This window comes from Phaethon aethereus, assembly GCF_964289735.1.
Source record: "Phaethon aethereus genome assembly, chromosome: 2".
NCBI lineage: Eukaryota > Metazoa > Chordata > Aves > Phaethontiformes > Phaethontidae > Phaethon > Phaethon aethereus.
This window is the reverse complement of record NC_138582.1, coordinates 99524093-99545867: the sequence shown is the minus strand read 5'-3', so window position 1 is coordinate 99545867 and position 21775 is coordinate 99524093. Positions and strand designations below refer to the sequence as shown.

The window sequence follows — 21775 nt, the reverse complement described above, 5'->3', positions numbered from 1 at the left end:
CTGCCCAGGCTCAGTTTGTTGCCCTCCTTCAGCTGAAAAAGATGTGGGGGAGGAACAAGAAGATAAAGAATCTTAACCTTGAGTCTGATTACTTTCAAAGATGTTCACCCCACCTTAAGTTTTTAATGTTATTAATTCAGAACTCAGAAATTCAAGTTCTGACTTGTCACTAAAGCAATGCTAAAGCAGTGGAGATAAAAAGGATATATGGCCAATGGGACTATGATCAGAAGTCACCTTTGTTTTCTTAAATTGTTATACTCCACACATTTCCCACTATCCAAAGCACTAGAAAATTAGAGTGCTTTTAAATCACCTATACCTTACCCTTATTTCTGAAACACACACATAAAATACAGTAATTCAGAAGATAGATGTTCTAAAATAGTTAAAAGCAAGGCAAAGATAGAGGCTTCAATATGTTTTGCACAACCCCTCATTTTTTTTTCCCTTTTAGCCAAATTAAGAGTTGATTTACTTGTACCACAAATCATACAGCTGAAAACAAGCAGTGGTAGAATCACACAGAATCATCAAGGTTGGAAAAGACCTTTAAGATCAAGTCCAACCATCAAGCCAACACCACCATGCCCACCAAACCATATCCTGAAGTGCCATGTCTACACGTTTTTTTGAATACTTCAATGATACTGACTCCACCACTTCCCTGGACAGCCTGATCTAATGTGTTACGTTGCACTTCTGTGCACACTAGATTGTACACTTCCTATGCACTACAGAACAAGAAAAATGAAAGAGGGAAGAGGACACAGTACAGGTAAATGTGATCTTTCTGTGCAGCTTTTCTTAGAGATGTCTTCTCTCTTTTGCCTCTTCCATATGCACATTTCACTCGCTACCAGTGAGTTAGCAGCAACAAATGACCTTTTACTGCTATCACTACACCAGTGGATACACTTTCCTCAAAGGTATGTACCTCTCTGTTGATTCCGATATCCTTTAAGCTTTTTTTTCCCCAGTCATCCAACCAATATAAATCAGCGCAGAAAACAATTTCATTTGCAAAACATTTTGCATCTACTTCCACACACTGCTGATTTTTTTTTTTTTACAGGCAGTGTTGCTCCTTCTATGCAGATACCCAATTGCTGCAGTTTTAATTCCCATTTCCTTGCAATAATTTATGTAATGTTTTATGGACTGGCTGGTCAAATCCACATTCGCATAATACAATAGAGTGTTCACCATGCCTTAAAGGCTTGCCCACACAGGGCAACAGTTCACAGCACTACTTTGGAAAATGGATTAGCTAACCTGACACAGGATAGCCATATAACATAACACCATGCATGGACGCTCTCATTATTCAGCATAACTATGCACTTCATCCGCATAACCATTCTGAAGCCAAGAAAATAGTCAGGTACAAACAATCCCTTAAATACAGGCATATATCAGTAAGGTAAGCAGATGCCTTCTTACTAAACCTAACTGTGCTTATTATAAGGAATTATCAGCAGCAATTTTTTTTCTGTTAAAGAAAGTCATTATTAACAAAAATATCCACCTAGTGATGTTCCTCTAATTGAAGCGTTACTTTTATTAAGAGGAACCACAAACTTCCATGCTCTAAACAATGAAATACTAATTCTTGAATTCACAACTGTCTAATACTTTTTTTTTACTTACCGTTCTCTATTCGTGTGGATTTAACAACAGAAGATGGCACGCACTACAAAGTGGTTTTATTGCAAAAGACTATCAGAAGGCAAGTGATACAATTGTTTCTCTATCACAGACTTTATGCAAAACTGCGTTTCTGTACTCCTTCCCAGTCTATCTTGACTGTGGCCTCTTGATCTTTTCACTAGAAGACAAAAATATTTAACAAGCAGTTAAAACAGCATGCATTAACATATTATTTTTTATATTTGCCTTAACCCACAGCTAGCTTCTCATTTAAGCAATGGGGCTTGAGCCTCCCAAATTCAAACACCTCCTTAATTAGATTACACACGCATTTTACCTGGCCATTCACCGGTTTTGTTACTACATTTGTCCTGGCAAAAAGGTGGATGAAGCCACTTACGAATAAAATGGCCTGCGCGAAGGCTGCTCACTCAAGCTCGGAAGACGAGCCGCCCCCTTCTGCATGAATTTCGCTCAGGCGGGGAGCTGGGGGAAATCTCCCCGAGCGCCTCAGGCCGGCGCGATGACCCCCAACCGAGCCGCCCGGCGAGCCCAGGCCGCCGGGCCGTGACGCAATTTTTATAAACCACTCGGCACGCCGGGAAGAGCCACAGCGCCCGGCAAGAAGTGCGCCCCGCCCGGCCGCGCTGGCGCCGGGCCGCGCTTCCCGTTTATTGTGCTACGCGATGGGGAAGGAGCCCCCCCAAAAAAACCCCAACAACGAAATAATAATTAAAAAGGAGCCTGCGGGGCCCTGAAGAAGGCCGCGGCGCTCCTCCGGCAGCGCCCGAGGCGGGGGGAAGGTTCACCGGGCGCGGGGGGAGGGGCGCTTCGGCCCGACGGCCGCCGGGCCTCCCCGCCCCGCGCGCGCAGGCCCGCGGCCCAGCCGCCCGTGAGGCGGCGGCTATGAGGCCCCGGGGTGGGGGGAAGGGAAGGAAGGGGCCGCCGACGCCGCCTCCCCCTCCCGTTGCGCAGTAAATCGGTTCGCCCCTTCCCCGCTGGCGGCCCCCCAAACCCCGGCCTCAGTCGCCACGATCCCACTCTCCCCGATCCCGGGACTAACGTCTCGCATCCTCCGCCTCGCCGTCAGCAGCAGCGCGAGCTCCGCTTCCGCCCCGCGAGGACCTCCCGCGCGGGCTGCCCCGCGCGGAGCCTGACCCGCCGAGCCCAGGCCCTCGCCGCCCCCCGCCACTCTTTTCTCCCCGACGGCTGGCGGAGGCCGCAGGCTCTCCCCGCAGGGAGCGCGGCCGGCCGCCAACCGCGGGTCCAGCCCAGCACGACGTCCTCCGGCGCGGGCGCAGGCAGCGCGGTGGACGGACCGTGGCCGAGGGCGGCAGGGCCCCACAGTGGCGCCGTGCGTGGCGTGGCGGATGGAGCTGGTAGCGGGCTCCTACGAGCAGGTCCTCTTCGGGTTCACCGCGCGGCCCGCCGAGGTAACGGGGGAAGGGCGAGGGGGAAGAGAACGCGCGCGCGGCAGCCGTTAGCTGCGCCCTAACGGCGGCCCGCCAACACAGCCATCCCCCTCCGAGGTAGCGCGCCTTGCTACTCACCGACTCGTCTGCCCGCGGCGGCGGGGCTGCGTGCCGGGTGGGCTTTTAAAGGGCCGCGGGGGCGGGGCAGCCTCCCGCAAGCTTTAGGCTCGGCCCCTCGCTGCTGGCGTGGGGTGTGGGAGCGGCCCACGGACACCCCGCTGCCCGGCCCGCCAGGCGGGAAGGGCTCCCGGGAGCGGCTGGTCCCTCGAGCCGCGGGCAGTGGCCGCCCGCGTGGGTGCGGGGGGCTGCGGGGCAAGTTCGTTCCTCTTGGCTTTTATGGCGCAGGGCTGCGCAGTGGTTGGATGCCACATTGTCTCGGGGGGCCGGTGCCAGGTGGAAGGCGTGTTTCCAGCTTGCAATGGTGGAAAATGGGAGAATCCGTCTTCCTTGTCCATAAGATTTATTTCTGTGCAGATACTTTTTTCACATACAGCTTCATCTAAGCCCAACACGAATTACAAGAGGCGATTTGCACACTTAAGTCGTTCGGACTAATCTCCTAACAGCACATTAACTCAATAAGATCCCATTATACTAATAGCTGAGTATAATTCCTTTGCATTTTACACATACACTTTTTGAGATTTTGCTTTTTCTAAAAACTAAAATTACAGGACGACGAAGTTAGCTCACTATGGCAAGCTTCAGAAAGACCTCTTTATTTTGTATTTCATTTAAAGGCCTGGACAGTTGTCCCTGATTTTACACATCATGCCCACTCTGCCTCATTGTCAGCGGTAGCAGTGAATAATAGATATGTGGTCACTGGGAGCAGAGATGAGACAATCCAAATCTATGACATGAAAAAGAAGACAGAACATGGGGCACTGCTACAGCACAATGGTAAGGGAGCTTTTCTTTGCAAAAGGCATTAACCATAGAAACTTATAGCTGAAAAACTGTCACTTGTCAGAAGAAGAAAATTGAAAATTTTTTTTTGAGTCTTTAATAGTGATTGTGTTGCATGCATGATGGTCTGATGATACAAGTAAGGTAAGCTTCTTGAGCATAAAAATCCAAAAATCATCTTGGATATTAGCCCACAAATATAGCTGCTACTTCAAATTATTTTTAGTTTTAACTGTTTAAGAAGTTATAGCCCACAAATGGCTCGTGAGCCATTTTTGTTCTACCAGGACAGTTTATTTAGACTATGCCTACTCCCAACAACCTTCTTTCTTCGTGTCCTTGTCCTGTCACAAATGTATGTGAGTCAAACAAAAGAGAGAGTTTGTGTGTGTGGGAGCAGGCTGCTGCTGCCAGAAGAGTTAACCTGGTACATTTCCCACTCTACATTTCCCACTTCACATGCCTCCTGAATTACAGCAGTGTCATACATCAGTTAATGGCTGTCAAAATAAATGTGTTTGGGTTATTTGCAGCTTAGTCCTGATTGTCCTTTTTCTTCTGATAACCAAGAAGTGCCTGGAGCTAGACTGAACATGGTACCTGTGTTCAACTTATGGATGATAAATCTGGTGCATAAGCACGTGCAGTAAATTCAGCTGTGTGTCAAGAGTAGGGCTTTGATATAGGACCATTCCTTATCACTGATAAAAGCTCTGTGTCACTGGCGCCACAGTGGTTGAGCACTGCCATTTCAGGAACAGACCAGATGGAGTTCAGACATGTATGGCTATAGGGAGGCTGATAGAGCACATAATAAGAAAGTTTGGGGGTTTTGTGAAGAAAAACTTAGGAAATAATTCATCTTTTCCCAAGGGTAGAGTAGTAGCTGGCATGTTTTGATGCTAGAAGCTTCTCTGTTAATTCATACGTTCTCTGTGTGATAACCGTTCCATATGCACAACATTGTTGATAGCTCTGGTTTGTATTTCTAGGCACAATAACTTGTTTGGAGTTCTATGGTACGGCGCATCTACTGAGTGGGGCTGAAGATGGACTAATTTGTATCTGGAACACAAAGAGATGGGAATGCCTGAAATCCATTAAGGCACATAAGTGAGTTTCTTAAATCTGCAAATTCACATATGTTTTCAGGTTTATTTTCCTTATAGGTAATCTATGTGGCTAATATGTTGTGATTTTTTTTATCAGGGGGCACGTGACATCTCTTTCTATTCATCCTTCTGGGAAATTAGCTTTGTCAGTAGGAACAGATAAAACATTAAGGTGAGTCAAAACTGATGAAGGAATGCTGAGAACCATAATTCAGTAACCCGTAGTAAACCGTTACAAGCAACAGTTCCATGCCAGTAGTAGACCGTGCAACGCTGATAAATATTTGGACATCAAATGGTTCAAAGCTCCATGGGTTTATCTTTTTAAGTTCTAGGTACCAGCAATATTTTAGTCTTTTAAAAATAGTCCTTGCTGTTCCTAGCTTCCTGTTACACTCTGACTCTTTATAGTCACTTGTATAAGTACAGTTGCATTTTGGACACGATTTGTTTAAACTTCTGAAAGCTGTCAGGTTTTGTTTAGCATGAGAAAAGTAATTTTTCACTCAGAGTGTGTACATGTTGCTGCATATATGTGTTTTAAATATATAAGATTCTATTTTAACAGCACAAATTGGTATTGGGCTCCTTTTGGGAGCATTGCAACTGGTGGTTTATAACAAAATATCACAAATTCAACCTTATAGTATGCAAGCAATATATGAAGTCATCATGTATTCTTGTATTAAGAAGGCAGTAGAATGCATAGAGATGCTTAAAAGCTTCCTGTGGATGCCTCATGTTAGCAGATAGGACTCTTCAGTTTCACTGCGCTGTTTTTAACTAGAATTCACATTACCAACTGTTGTCTTTCAGAACTTGGAATCTTGTAGAAGGACGATCAGCCTTTATCAAAAACCTGAAGCAAAGTGAGTTTATCAGTCTAAATCCACTAAAAAAGTGGAATTAGACAGTTTCATTTTTTTGTGTAAAGGAAAGTAGACTGAATTATTCAACAAGTCAGTTAATTGCAAGCAATTTTCACATCTTTTTTACACATGCAGGCAAGCATATATAAGCTTATGTCCTTAGTAAAAATCATTTACCAAAAGGAAAACATAGTGACACTAAAGTAAATATTTTTCTGTTAAATTTGATGTCAGGACATTCAAATAAATGTGTTTTGTTTTTCTTTATACACTTCTGGTTAATCAGAAATAAATATTTAAGACCATAGTTTTACTTGTTTATTCTAGGTTATTTGATTTTTTCCTAAATTTTTCTCAGTTTAGGTAGAAAACAGTGTCTAACAGCTTCTAGAGATTCTTACTTTTAGATTCTTATGCAACATAGAGTGCAAAAAACCTGTGTACATGTGTGTATAAATGTATCAATGTGTACAGATGCCCACATAATTAAATGGTCCCCTGATGGAGAGAGGTATGTGACCGTGATCACAAATAAAGTGGATGTCTACAAACTTGACACAGCTTCAATCACTGGCACTATCACAACAGAGAAGAGAATTTCTTCACTTAGATTTATTACAGTAAGTACAAAAAAGAAAGGTGCTGGGAAATCAACTGGTTTGAAACACATGAAATTGATCACACTTGCATTTCTTTTTTCCCATTTCAAGGATTCTATCCTTGCCATAGCTGGTGATGATGAAATTATAAGGTTCTACAGCTGTGACTCTCAGAAATGCCTGTGTGAATTTAAAGCTCATGAAAACAGGTATTCTATATTTGTTTATTATTTAAATATTTATGGCAATGCTGAGTACTCAGTAAAGTTCAATGACTTGTAATGTTCAGCGTAATTTACTATGGATTTTGTGTTAGTATAGAAAGTGAATTTATTCATGTATTGAATTCAAAATTTGTGACAGTCTTGTTTGCTTTTAGTATGAACACAAGTACTGTGCTGTCCATGCATGTTAGAAAAACAACAGGATATAGAATTAGAAATATTACAGTTCTAAATTTATGAGTGCGTGTGTGTGTAAAAATACACACACACACAGAGGAACAACCCTTCTGTGTGTGTGGTCTGTGCATTTCTGAAACTGGGTAGCAGTGTTTTCCTGCAAGACCATCTAAAGAATGTTTAACCAGTCTTTACAGATTCTGACTCTTTAGAATGCTTAAATAAAACAAACCAGTTGCACTCAGTCCTGACAACAGGAGGGTAATCACATATTCTCTGTCATTGTCAAATACCAAATATTTGTCCAAATGGTGCTTTTAATTCATCAAAACACAAAAGCATTAGCTAAAATGTCATTGATGTGGCTACCAGTGTGTGCTTAAAAGTATTAAAGTGTTCTGAATTGAATCCTAACAAGCCTAGCAAAGGCAAGTGTTCGTACTGTAAATGACAGCACTCAAAACAGATTACTGTTCCAGGTTCCTGCCTGTCAGTTTTGGGTTTTCTGTTCAAACTGGTTTTCAGACTGTTGCCTATTCATCTTTAATTTCTGTCAGCTTACTGTTCTGAAGTGAACTGCCATGCTATAAAGTGACAAAGTATTACATTTTCTTCACAGAATAAAAGATATCTATAGTTTTGCAAGAGAAGGACAACATGTTATTGTTACTGCATCCAGTGACAGTTATATTAAAATGTGGAATCTGGATCTTAATAAGGTTGGTCTGTTAAACTGCTTATTACATTTACGGAATAGTATCAGATAACCAGAATTGCAGACAATTCTGTTATAAGGATTCATTTTAAATCACTGAGGAAATTTTACTTGAAATCTGGATGTCTTGATCTTCTTCCATGTTATGTTCAGTAGAGATGTATATGTCTATGCACATATTTTTATGCACTTGTATAATTTTGTATCTTTGTAGTTTTTTTAAACAAACTATAAAATTTGATGGTATTATGGAGCTCTCATGTCCTCCTCATGTAAAGTCATGCTTCCCTTCAGACCTACCTGGCCAGACTTATGGCTATCTAATCAATTATATATGTTCTAAGGACTGCTGTGACTTTTTGTAATGTTGATGACTGATGCTACTTTTTTAAAAACACAAACTCTGTAGTTTGGCAAGGGTGGTGTTTGTTCATGTAGGGGGAAAAGGTTGCCCTTTTGAAAAATTCAAACACATTATTGTCCTGGGTACTTCCTGTCTTTTCAAACAGTTCTGAGTATCACAGTTTAATAAGGAATCATGTCTTATCTTTAAAGTTTCCCATGTTTAATGTTTGCTCTGGGGTTGTCTTTTAAAATCAGAATTAGATTTTTCTAATCTAATGCCTAGTAATAAAGGATCTACTATACTCCTTTTTAAGTATCTTGAATAGTTCAAATAAATCTCTCTTAACATTTATACACTTTATATATCTCATCTGAATTCATTTTTTATTTCACCCCTCTGACTATTTTTATATGTCTAAGTGCTGTAGTGAAAATCCCTCTTTTCCCTTCACCTCAAACTTGTGTTCCCCTTGTACATAATTGACGTAGTGATCAAGGAACTCTTTACCTTTCTCTGTAACATTGTCTTTATTTTGGCCAAATACACAATTTTCTTCCTGTGCAGGGAAAATTTTGTAAAATTTTGTATAACCGTGTGGGCTGCTCCGTCCAGCTCTGTGAGGTAGAATATCCTAATACAAGTAGTTTCTGATGAGTTGATGCTGTTATGCTGCACATGTATTTGTGACACTTTGTCCCCTGATATCTGTAATAGGATATTTCCTCAAGTATTCCCAGAGCTGACTGATACAACTACAGTTAAGCGATTTGAAACACACTCTGAAGAGACTCTTCCTAATCAGCAGCCATATCTTTGTGATGGAGAAAAGGAATCTGATGGAATAACTTAATTAAAATTATTTTAACTGTACCAAAAATTACCTATTACTCTGGAGAATCTCCTGAAACCATTAACAGGGTTTTTTTTGGGTGGGTCTATGACTCATCTAGTTATTCCTTGTATTAAACTTACCCCAATGTGCCTGAAACCCACTGATCCTGCTTATCAAGATATGTCCTTAAAGCCATTGGGAGTTTTTTGTAAAACCACCACTGAGGAATGGTATCAGGAAGAGGACTGTTAACTATGTGACCATTAATCAGTATACAGCCTCTAGTTCTAAACATTGTTAGGCACCAGAAATTAAGTGGAAGGTGGGAAGTAAGATACTTTCTCACCTCAAATACTTCAGTAAATTTAAACAGAAAGAAAATAATATTTCATTAATCTTTTTATATATTATCTTCAGATTAATGATGTGCCATCTTTACTGTGTGAAGTCAATACCAAAGCTAGGCTGACATGTCTTGCAGTGTGGCTTGACCGAGCTTCAGAAATGAAAGAAAATTCTGATAAAGCTGCAACATCATCTCAAGGTAGCAGAACTGTGTGTGTTTTCAGTTGTTAATGTGACTGTGAAATGGAATGTACTAAGTGGGAGGTTTTTCGTATATGCACTGGAAAAAGTTTTGGTATTTTGAAGAACTGGGGATATGACACGGGCAAGATTTCCTTACCGGTCTGATAGTGTCTCAAGCCTGCATGTACGTTGGAGGACATAAGCCTCTTTTCACTTTTATCATATGAAAGTTTTGTTTCTCTTAACTGGAATAACATACTGAGGAAGCCACTGTGAAGCTTTTGAGACAGATAAGAAAAGAATAAACAGTTTTATACAACTGCATGTCTTGTTCTCCTACAAATAAAATCAGGTCTGAGGCCAATATAGTTGGGCAAACTTAGGAAGTCTGGCTCAGTTTTGTTGGGGGGGGGTGTCTGTTCTTTTCCTATATCATAATCTATTTACATACTTGATAGTTAGATATTTTCATATCACAGGCAAAACTAGCATAAATGGCACATTTCACTGTAAATAAAAAAATCTTTTCTAAAACCTTTTTAAAAATGAGATACAAATAAGTATCTGTGCCATTTTAGACTACAAAGACTGGACATAAATATCCGTGTAAATAATTCGGGTTTTTTTTCAGCAAATGAAGATGAAAAACCATCAATAGTCAGGAAAAACAAAGTTTGTTGGACTGATAAAAGTGATAAAACAGCAAAAAGAAAGAGAAAAATTACTCCAGAGAAGCAAAAACTGGAAGCTCCACTGCAAAAGAAGAAAAAGAAACGGAATAGCTCAGCATGAAGGCAGCTACATTCTCTCCTGAATAAAAAGTAAATGCTGGTGTTGCTGTAGTTTGTGAAAGGATGTAAACCTATGACAGGATATATACCTCTGAACTGACCTGTTGTTTAAAAGTAATGAATGTTTTTACCTAATAAATTGACTGATCATTCTGGGAAATAGCAAGAGATGGCAACTTTTCCTGAGAGAATGAGGCAAAAATAAATTCATAATATGTAATGTTTATATTTTTGTATTAACAATAGCATACACTTTTTAACTGGCTCTGAAAAACCCAGCTAAAATGATAAAAATAGCTGCATCTGTCTCAGTTACATTTTTGTCTCCCTTAAATGCATATTAAAAACATGTACACTTTTTCATTTTAGTCTTGGAAAAGTTACTCTTCATTTGAACTCAAAATATGATCTGCCTTTGTCCTGCATTACCTTTCCTACTGTAAGAAAGAACATGTTAAAATGACTTAAAATATGATGATCACATTCTATTCATAAATTCCCAGAAAATTGTATTTTCTCGTTCTTGACGTATAGAGTTTATAAGCAAAATGTTTGGGTTTTTTATTGTGCCCATACTTCATGCCTTTAATTTTTTTTAAAGTCTCTGCACCCACGGTTCACATGATTGAAATCTTTTGTTCAGAATATGATACATGTTTTTAGGTGGAAGAGATGATATCAATAAGGTTTTACCTTCTCTTTTCCCCCTTCCCATAGTATTTTTTCAAGTCCTTGATCTGAGCTGTATAGTTAAAAAAAAAAATTCTAAGATTTGAAATGTTTGTCATGCTGATAAAGTGTCACCCATTGGTTTTGCACTTAAAAAATGAATTCCTGACTCTCCTAGTCAGTGGGAACAGAATTTTATTCTACGTCTTATTACAAGTATACAGTTGGGAGAAACAAACTTGAGCTGGAGCGAACAAGGTCAGCTGGCTGTACTAAATGTTCGCTTTATTTCTTTTAAAGTAAGGCATTTTAGTCTTGCTTTCTGCACTACCAGAGTACTCATCATTTATTCTGTTTTCAACGAGTAATTGGAATTATGCCTTATTCTGATTTACTTTAGTAATAACTGTTCCTCCTTATTTGTGTAGCAAGAGAAAAGGTAGAGAAAATGGGAAAAAAGATTGAACCAAATGTGGAGACAGGAATGCAGTCTGTCTTGAGGATATAAAATGGGATGTAACTCCAGCTCATCTCTGTGTATGCTCTGACACTGAAACAAAGCGAGCATCATCGGTGCTGTTGCGAGATTGTTCATGCGGCAATGGCAGTATTCTCTTGGAAGTGGGTGTATTTATCTTATGTAACTGTTTCCTTTATTTAGATAAATCATAGAATCACAGAATTGTTTAGGCTGGAAAAGATCTTTAAGATCATCGAGTCCAACCATCAACCCACCACCACCAAGCCCACTAAACCATGTCCTGAAGCGCCACATCTACACGTCTTTTAAATACCTCCAGGGGTGGTGACTCAACCACTTCCCTGGGCAGCCTGTTCCAATGCTTGACCACCCTTTCAGTGAAGGAATTTTTCCTAATAGCCAATCTAAGCCTCCCCTGGTGCAACTTGAGGCTGTTTCCTCTTGTCTTGTTACTTGGGAGAAGAGACTGACACCCACCTTGCTACAACCTCCTTATAGTAGTAGAGAGCACTATAGTCTCCCTTGAGCCTCCTTTTCTCCAGATTAAACAACCCCAGTTCCCTCAGCCGCTCCTCGCAAGACTTGTTCTTCAGACCCCTCACCAGCTTCATTGCTCTTCTCTGGACACACTCCAGCACCTTCTTGTAGTGAGGGGCTCAAAACTGAACACAGGATTTGAGGTGTGGCCTCACCAGTGCCGAGTACAGGGGCACGATCACTTCCCTACTCCTGCTCTAATACAGGCCAGGATGCTGTCATCGATCCAGCCTGTCTAGATCCCCTGCAGGGCCTTCCTGCCCTCCAGCAGATCAACACTCCTGCCTGACTTGATGTTGTCTGCAAACTTACTGAGGGTGCACTTGATCCCCTCATCCAGATCGTTGATACCAAGCAACTAAACAAGATATTAAACAGAACTGGCCCCAATACTGAGCCCTGAGGAACCTCGCTTGTGACCGGCAGCCAACTGGATCACAACTCCCTGTCTGAATATTCAGTATAGTTGATTTTTTAATCAGTTCAACATTAAAGGGGTTTCAACTGTACTTTGGTGTGAACTGACACAGCTTTTAACTTCAATAATACCCTGAATGTGTGTGCACACAAACACAGGCAAATAATATAGGACTTAAAACAGTTTGTAGACTTGGCAGGAAAGATACTGAATCAGACTTTTAAGGCTCCTGTAGTAACTGTAGGACTTACACAATTCTCTTATTTAAGCTTATACTTTGCAACATGTTTTCATTTGTAAAATGTTATGTCTCTTCTATAGTGCTTATCTTATGTCTGTTCTTGACAACATGGCTGCCACTACTAAAACAGTTTTCAGTGGTTGAATTTTTAAATACATGAGCTCGTGGCCACGGGCATCACAATTACAGAAGCAGTCTCTCATAAGCACCAGGAAAAATCCATCCTGCACATAATTTTAAGAACTAAAAAGCAAAAATTCCACAATTTTGGTTCTAAGGTTTCGATTTACAAGTAAATATTTGACATTTGTAAAAATCCAGACTCCCTGTGTAGTAAAAAAGAACTATGCATCTCATGAGACTCAAGATTTGTGAACTGGAGACAGAGAAGTCAAGTCCTAACAGCTTTTAAGGTGAAATACAGAAACAATACTGGGAGCAGAACTCGTATTTCCTATACCTTGAGTGAATGCTCAGCTGCTAACCAGTACTTGGCAATTATTTTTTGTTGTTTCCTTGTGCATGTCTTCCTTTTCAGGACATTTTCTGTTCTAGTTTTCAGGCAGCTGCTCAGAATGATAGAGGGGAGGCAGCAGTGCAGAGAGGGAGGAGATGCCAGCGGTGAGAAAGCTCTTCCTCTGTCAGAAAGGGTGAACGTGCATGAAGCCGGTAGAGCAGATGGAGCCATGGCTGCAGGAAATGATGGCCTAGCAAGCAGCATCTCAGCTGAGTCCCAGGTGAGTTTGGCAGCTCCGGCAGCTGTGGACTACTTCCAGTTTTCCTGCTTCCCCCCTTGGGGAACCCTAGTGCTGGATGACAAAGCAGAGCCCAGTGAAACTTGAACCTTATAGCCATTACACAGCTTGAACAGCAAAGGGAACCCCATCCAGTATAGCTTACATCTGTGTTGGCTGTGGCACTTTTCAGGGAGACAGGAGATCTGTATTTAAACGACTTAGGCCAACAAGGGAATTAAACTGCTCTCCGCTTTCTGACAATTAGGCTAATTCATAAAGATGGGAAAATTTGAAACACAGCTAGAGAAAGCTGCATTTTGCAGAAAACACAGGCTCCCAATGTTTTGTGCCTTCTGTTATGGAAAGGTGCTGAAGCCCTTCAGAAGGCTCAGGGATCTGGCTGGAGGGGTGATGTTTCTTCCTATATGGTGAAATGTCCATGGGAGGTAAGCGCATAGCCAACAGGAATAAATCGTACAACACCATTTAAGAGAAGAAAGCACCTGGAAAAAAACAAAGAGCTTATCTTTGCAGACAGTTATAAATATCTCTCTGCATTTTTCCAGATTAAAAAAAATGCAAAACATTTTCTTTACAAGGTGTTTTCCATCTCCCACGGTTATGTAATTTCTGCAGAAGACTCCTTTTTCTGTTACTCTAGCCATGCTTGCAATTTGAAGATTATAGAAATTCTCTCCAGCTTCCATAAAACGGGTATACTGAAATTACTGATCAAAGCTAGAAGGACCCTGTCGACTGCCCAGAGTTGTAGCTCACATCACACCAAAACCCAACCCCAAATTCTCATCTGTACTACATACCCCTCCGCTACTAGCGCAGGACTGGGATGGACAGGGTGCGCACGAATGCAGCTTGAGAGGCAGCGATGCCCCTCGCTGAACAAGCACACAGACCCTGCACCGCAGTCTTCCCGCATTTGCGGGCATCCCCCACACTCCCCGCCGGAGCCCGGGGGGTTACCCGCAGCTCTACAGGTAGGTGGGAAGGCACCAACGGCTTCTCCACAACCCCGGACAGCGGGACGCACCCTACTCCGCCTGTTGGTTCGGGCTTTGTTATTTTTTTGGTGTTTTTTTCCCCCCTCCCTTCCCTGAGAACAGCCGGAAGAGGGAAGCTTTGGGCGGTGCGTTGCTCCCTCGCCTCCCCTTCCGCAGCCTGATCCGCCCTGGGCTGCCACGGAGCCGGGCAGCCGCAGAGGTGAGCGCCGCCCGCGTACCCTCCGCGGTGGGACTGCCCCCCCCCTCCCCCCCCCTCCAAGTCCGCCCCGGAGCTTCCAGGGCTGCATTTCCAACAAACCGGGTTTTGTTTCTTGGACTGGGTTTGGGCTTTTGGCAGGCCTTCCTCGTAGAAAAGCTCTCCCTTGGCAAAATGCTGCTTACTTTTTTTCCCCGCTAAAAAATGAAGAGATACTGATCCTCAACCTAATTTCTTTTTCAGTTGTCAGCATGGCCGTGGACTGGCTCGGCTTTGGCTACGCTGCCCTGGTGGCATCAGGAGGGCTCATTGGCTATGCAAAAGCAGGTACGGTGCGGGAGGATGCTCGTATCTCCTTCACACACACGCCTCCTGCTCCCCAGTAACTTTGTGAGAGCTGGGCGGCTTTCTACAAAAGCCTCCTATCTCGAAATTCGCACAGATGTTGACCAGTTTATCAGTTCGTGTCATGTGCTGCTTTTGGGGTGTGGTGCTTTCTGGTTTGAGCTGGTGCTGTGGGCTGATAAAACCCACAGTCTGCTTTCTGCTGGATGCTGGTATCCTGCTTCTGTGTTGTGTTCTTTGGGTGAGCTGGCATACGTTTGCTTCAGGAAGCCTTTTCCCCTGCTAATTTAAATATAAGCATTCTGTAAATGTTCTGTGTCTTCAAATGACGTAAATCACCATTTTTTTTCCCTTAGAGATTTATTCTCATTTTAATGCTTGATGGTAACAGTATACTGCATGCTGTGGAGTTTTCAGAAGGAGCCTCTTTCCAAGTAGATCTGAACAATGCAAATATGTCCTTAAACTAGTTCCTTTTCTGGGCTCTGCATCATAAGCTTACCCTCTGACCTGCTGCTTCCATTTCCTGACCTTTTTCTGAGTTTGCCCTCCTCCAGACAGAACTGTGGATTCATCCCTGCTGCAGTACTGTTTCTTTCTACTTTGAAAATCCCTGAGCCATGCTAGCTGAAGGTGCCTTGCTGAAGTCAGTAAGAATCTTACCAGTGCATTTGGCTACATAGATGCTAACACCTATTCCAATCTGTTTTCTATTGGCTTGATGTATCTTTTGGGCAGTGAGTGGAGTTTAGGACAGGAGGGACAATACTGAGAACTTGAGTAATTAATTGCATCTGTATTTCTCAGAGGCCGTTATGAAATGGTAGGTGTCTTCCTCTGGTCCCAGATGGGAGGACATGGTCGCACTGAGGCAAAGGAATCCAGGTTGCAGGATTTTTGAAAGGGAACTTCTATGAAGACTTGTAGGGAGGAAAAAAAAAGAGCTCTCGTATCCCTATTAATAACTTGGAGAAACCTAAACAAAATGGAACTTTCATCCATAGAGCTAAGATGGTGATCTGTTCTTTTACAACCAGGTCTATTTACCCGTAGTGGTCAGCAGTAGGTGCCTTGGGAAGAATATGAGAACAGGGCAATTAGTGATTGATTTTCTCTCTTCGTTTAGTAAATTTTCTGGGTCCCAGTCTTTTGAGACTTGGGAACTTCCCGAGCCACAGGTGGTGTGGTTGTCCTATTAAGTGTATGTGTCATAGCTGCTTAAACAATGCCTTGAGGTAAAATTCAAGGATATGATGGCCATTTATTGGCTCCCAGGCTTGTGGAAAGAATCGTAGCTACCACATGTTGGTTGCTAAACTGTATTCTGTGCAGAGCAACCACTTCGTAGAGTGTTGCACGTGTAGAAGAATATCTGGCGCTTTCTATCATCATTACCTCTTCCATTTTATACAAAAAGCAAGATCTGAAGCAATGTTACAGCTACCTTGTTGATGACCAAAAAATTATTACTTTCTGGTAGCAATATGCAACCCTCCTGTAACATTGAGAGGAGATCTTTATCAGCTTAGGTTTGCAATCTTGAGTCTTTTAAAGATGACCTGAAAAATGGAGTATATAAAGAACCACCCTCAGCAGCATTGTCCTGAATTCTCCATTAGCCTTACTGAGGGTATTCACCACTCACAATGGTGAATATGGTCATGCCGCTTCATTACTTGATGTAATCTCTAAATCACCAATTTGGATGTGGTATCCTTTATCTTGTGGTAGCTTGGGACTATCATTTATACTGAAAACTTGATCCAAAGTTTAGGCATGTCCAGGGAACCTTCTTCTAAAGTCTGCAGTTACCTTTGGATCAGATCTCAGGTATACTTAAGAGATAAGGCTTCTCTTATCTACTCTGCTCTCTTCTTTGGCAACTCTTTCTTTGTCTGTATGTCCAGTTCAGTCCACGAGTCCTTTTTCTGATCTTAAACCCTTACTATTTCATCCGTTTACTTTACTGCCTCTAAAGAAATTCTGATATTACTGTGTTGAAACAAAACACTTCAGTTTGCACAAAGAAAACACCAATTCTGCTTTTCTCACTATCCTTTCCATCATAAATATATTAATGGGTGTGCTGTTAAAGAATTAAATACTAATACTGTTTGTGTCTTATGCAAGAGTATTTGAACGTGTTTCTTAGTGCAGATCAGCGTGGTCTTAATTATCTTAAAAGAGAAGAACCCCTCTCTAATCTGCTTTATAACAATGAATGCCCATCTTTTTTTTTGCTATTGTTGGTGTTTTGTAAAACAGATAAGCTGATGAGCAAGTTTATTTCTGAGATTCTAATAAATGCATTATCTTCTACTTATTTAGGTAGTGTCCCATCACTAGCTGCTGGCCTTTTCTTTGGGAGTTTGGCTGGACTGGGTGCCTATCAGCTCTCACAGAACCCAAATAATATTTGGATTTCTCTGAGTAAGTTGTTTAAAATTTTAATTAGAAGGGATTATGTTTACCCTAAAATAACTGTATACTTAAAATGAGTATCTAAAAGTCTTTGCAGAAGGCTTAAACTGGTGGTGTTATGAATCTAGTTTCAATCCAATCTTTAAACTTGTGTTTTAGTGAAAAATCTGTTGGTGTTGGTGGCCAACTTCACTGCTCTCCCTGGCATGTGAACTGTTAGCATTACTTAGTTATTTTTTTAAAAAAGGTATTGAGAATGCATATTAAAAACTGCTTGTCTTGGTGTGTCTTACTTAGTGATTTCTCACTACATTCCTGCATCCCTTTTGCAAGAAGCATAAATTCAAACTTATATTTTTGTTCCTTTTCTACAACAGGAGAAGAAATTATCTGTTATTTATCATTAGTTTGTCTTCTGAACATCAAAAAACCTACAGGTTGTGAAGGAAAATGTGTGCTAGGATAAAGTGAAACTTACTAGTTTAAAAAAAAAAATCAAACCAAATACCATTATTTCACATCCTTCAGCAAAATGAAAAATCAAATAAGCATTTTGTGTTTAAAAACTAGTGTGTAGTATGGCGTGAATCTCCAAAATGCACTTTTTGTTTTTCTGCCATTTACCAGGTAGAGCTCAGGGTTGCGATCAAGTTAGGTCAGTTATCACCTATCACTTTGACCTGTGCGTGCCTAAAGCTAATCCTGCTTGCAAAATAATATGACTTGGAACTTTTTTCATTCACTAATAAGTTAGGGTACCTTGCAGCTGAAGTGGGCTGAGAAAATATATGTTGATAATTCCTGTGGCTCAGTTGATGCCTGACACTTGATAGGCTGGTGTATCTCAGATACTTGTGAGCATGTGTTTTATGTAACCCTTTGGCCAATATTTGTGTTAGTAGTACCCTCTCCTTTTCATTCCTGATATGTAGAAGACATCGGTGCATGACAGTTCTCTAGCACTAGATAAGAAGTTTCAGTTCCCAGGCTTTGCTGAATTGGTGGCTGCCACCATCTGTCTTGTACTGGCGTGTTTGAAGGATCATTGTGCAAGGAAAGTGCTAGTAAATTGATATCTGACCTTTGTGTGTCCTCTTTGTGGCTGGATCCTACTTTCAGCATCCTGCAGGCTGGAGCATTTCGGGAAGTGTGATTCCCCTGCAGACTGCCCATACCCCTAGCAGGTTATTTTATTATTGTTGAAAATGGCAGAGATTGTGATTGGCGTATTTTTATATGTGACAAATATGTGGACTTACAAAGGTATTGCACTCCTGGGGAGAATTAACAGAGAAGCAAGCTTCAGTAGTGTTGTTTCTCTTTCTTTTCCGAACTGGAGCTTCCCTTCTGCCTGACTTTTAGAAGCTAACTGTGGAGAGGCACTGCTTAGTCAGTGCTGAAAGAGCTGCCACTGACTGTAGCGTTTCGTCACTGAAGCAGTGACATAGCGTTTAGCTCTTTGATTCGTGAAAGTCAGAAGTGAAGGGGGAAGGCCCAGCATTTCTCTCCACTTCGGCGTTGTCTACAGTGCCGTCCACTTCCACATCTACTGGATAGGTCAAAAGCTGTGCATGGTCAAGCCTAAATAACTGGAATAAACTGCGTATACAGCAAGCTTATAAAAGGAGTGAGACAAAGTGTTTTCCCAGATATGAGAGATAGTCAGATACATTTTTATAATTAAATGGTATATGGAGTCTTTTCCTCCTTTTCGTGCTTTAAAGTTTTTGGAGAAGGTGTGTTCTACTGCTGTTTTAGACAAATCTACATTTAATGAGGTGTGCATATTTTGAAGACTGGCTACTAATTAGAGCTTGAGGCATTTGAATACTGAAATATTTTGATTCTTTCTTGTGTGTTAGACTGTGGTCCCATTTTCTTACATATCTGCTTACATGAGATTGCTAGATGTCTGTGAACAGTATTTAGGGTGGTGTTAAGGAGGAAGGATGCTATGGCTAGGATTGAAGATAAGCTGAGTCCTGCAGGACCAGTCGTCACATAGAAGCAATGGTAGAAGATAAAAGAGTGGTTGGAACAACATGTTGTGTGTAGCTGTTACCACTGGGTAGCAGATGTGTGCTAAGGCTAAGGATTTCATCAGGTGTATTTTCCTTACAGTTTTCTTAGTAGTCTTTCTTTGAGTTACGGTGTTCCAGGGATTGCCCTTTCTATTTTACTGTCTCAGTGAAACTGCTTGGCTCCTGTCTCTATGTCAAGTGGTCAGGGTCAATAGCTTTAACTCTCTGATCTTAGTGGAAGGTGGTGCTGGGCTGAAATAGATTGGTAATGCTTGGCACTTATATAGCACACTTCCCTTTGGAAGTCTTTTGCAAACATAAATTAGTTAATTCTCAGAACATTACTACAAGTTAGACATGAAAATGGTGTCTCCCTTTTACGAAGAGTGGGGGAATTTCATGCACAGGTTTAGTAATTTGCTTGTGCACAGGGAAGGAGCGAGTTCCAGAGCAGTGTAACACAGATTATTTCCAATCTGCAAAGCAGCACATTTTGACAAAGAAATTTGAGGAGTGTGTGCAGAAGCATGTGGAGTGCACTGTCTGCTAGAACTTATTTAGAATATTTACTTTTCACATACTGAGGCATTCCAAAGTTCACACGATTTATTGACTCTTTTAGTCCATCACATGAAATAACCATGTTTCACTTTTTGCTTGATACTACTACTTCTCTCTGTTCTGTTAGTTTTGAATTGTAGCATCTCTCTCACACACATGCATCTCTGCTGACTGGACTGTTTAATGTCTCATTTAAGTTACATCTGGAACATTGACTGCCGTCATGGGAACAAGATTTTACAACTCTGGAAAATTCATGCCTGCAGGGCTAATTGCTGGTGTCAGGTACAACACAATATACTTTTTTTAACCTCCTATGTGTGATTTCTTATTTGCTTAATTAAGCTGAGATGGAGTGAATCATATTTTGTTTATCTTTTTTGTTTCTATGTACCAGTTACATGGGAAGTATTTGCAAATTAATTGACAAATTATTCTTATTATTGTTTAATTCTGTGTTTTTCCCCACATACAGTTTGCTAATGGTTGGAAGATTAGCACTGAAGATGGCGGAAAAGCCCCACGATAAGTAACTGTTCGTTTTATAGTTTAATATGTGGGTAGGGAAGCCTGATAATGAAGTTGCACGAACACAGAAGCAAGAAGATGGAACAATTTTCTATATCAAGACAAATTTTTTTCTTTTTGGGGGCATAGAATGATGGGGCACATAGTTTACATGCAAGGTGCCACTTGTTTCAATGATCTGTTAAAGCTATTATTGTGAGTGAGAAATTGGTCCTGGGTTTGATTTCCCCCCCCCCCCCCCCGACACATTTCAGTGTATTTTAACACTTACAGTTTTTATATTATAAAATATACTGCTGACATGTATGAAGCAGAGAGAACCCCTAATTAAGAAAGTATTCACAAAGAGGCCCCAGGACTAACTGGCTAAATACAACAGTGTATCTCATACCTTTCATACTGACTATCACAGTGTGCTTTAGCTGTTGCATTCTGAGTTGGTATACCATGTCTGTATAACACCAAACAGATCTTACCTTTTATTGTGAAATTATACTAAAATGTTGCTTTTCTACAAGTAAAATTTGTTACAAACCTTTATTTGGCATGTTTTTGTATCCTTTCTGCGTGTGGGGGAGATAGGGGATTGTTTGGTGCTTTTTAACCTTGTTTTCTTCTTTGTAGTGAACTGTTATCCAAGTGCTGTGTTTCGATGATATTTAAAAATCACTTTTTAAATGGAGGCGCGGAAGATTAAATTAGGGGTCTTCACTGACACTGCATTAGAACAGTTGTTGGAAAGGAACTCATTCTGTGGATTAATTAAGTGAGATCTGTGCTAGGCTAAATGAACAGTCAAATGCGATCATTTGAGCCAGAGTGACATTGCTGCTGTTGTGAATCAATGGAAACCCATATGGTGGCAGATTGAAAGTTGTCATAGTAGAAAGTAGTAATTACAAGCAGATCTATAGATGTTGGGCCAGTTGTGCTCTGTGTTATTAATTCTTTTAGCACAAGTTATAAAATTAATTCCAGGTTTTTGAACAGATTTCATATTGTAACCTCTCATGTTTCCAGGCATTTAATCTGTAAATAACCTAATCTGTACAGGATGCATCTGCAGGGAGCAACACTTAAAACATGTAAAAGCATATCTGAAATTCTAGTCTCAGTTAAATCATAGTCTCTTTTGACCATGCTGTAAGCAAAATCCAACAGAAGTTTTGTAATTCCCTTTATAGGTCCTAAATCACCCTATGTAATTGAATAAAAAATTCCATCCCTGCTGTAGAATTTTCTACAGCCTTTCAAGAATTAAAGACATTAATATCCTTTCTCCAGACTGCCAGTGATTTTAGGCTGATTGTTAGGTAATCCTATAAGGTTTTTTCCTATTTTTATTGTGTAGGTTTTGGTGATTGTTTTCCACTGAGG

The 21775-nt window shown here is 41.1% G+C and overlaps 2 protein-coding genes across 2 annotated transcripts; both read left to right on the top strand.

The window, feature by feature from the left end:
- Positions 1–3020: 3020 nt before the first annotated feature.
- PAK1IP1 (PAK1 interacting protein 1) lies at positions 3021–10587 on the top strand (the record flags this gene model as incomplete). Its single annotated transcript, XM_082015277.1, has 10 exons — positions 3021–3083; positions 3863–4025; positions 5024–5144; positions 5241–5315; positions 5960–6012; positions 6487–6632; positions 6723–6820; positions 7632–7731; positions 9323–9449; positions 10065–10587. The coding sequence occupies 10 exons, from the start codon at positions 3021–3023 to the stop codon at positions 10223–10225; spliced, it is 1107 nt and encodes a 368-aa protein (XP_081871403.1). The 3' UTR covers positions 10226–10587.
- A 4186-nt stretch (positions 10588–14773) lies between these two features.
- On the top strand, positions 14774–20899 carry LOC309417605 (transmembrane protein 14C-like; the record flags this gene model as incomplete). Its single annotated transcript, XM_082015124.1, has 4 exons — positions 14774–14849; positions 17196–17297; positions 20068–20155; positions 20346–20899. The coding sequence occupies 4 exons, from the start codon at positions 14774–14776 to the stop codon at positions 20401–20403; spliced, it is 324 nt and encodes a 107-aa protein (XP_081871250.1). The 3' UTR covers positions 20404–20899.
- Between the last annotated feature and the right edge of the window lie 876 nt (positions 20900–21775).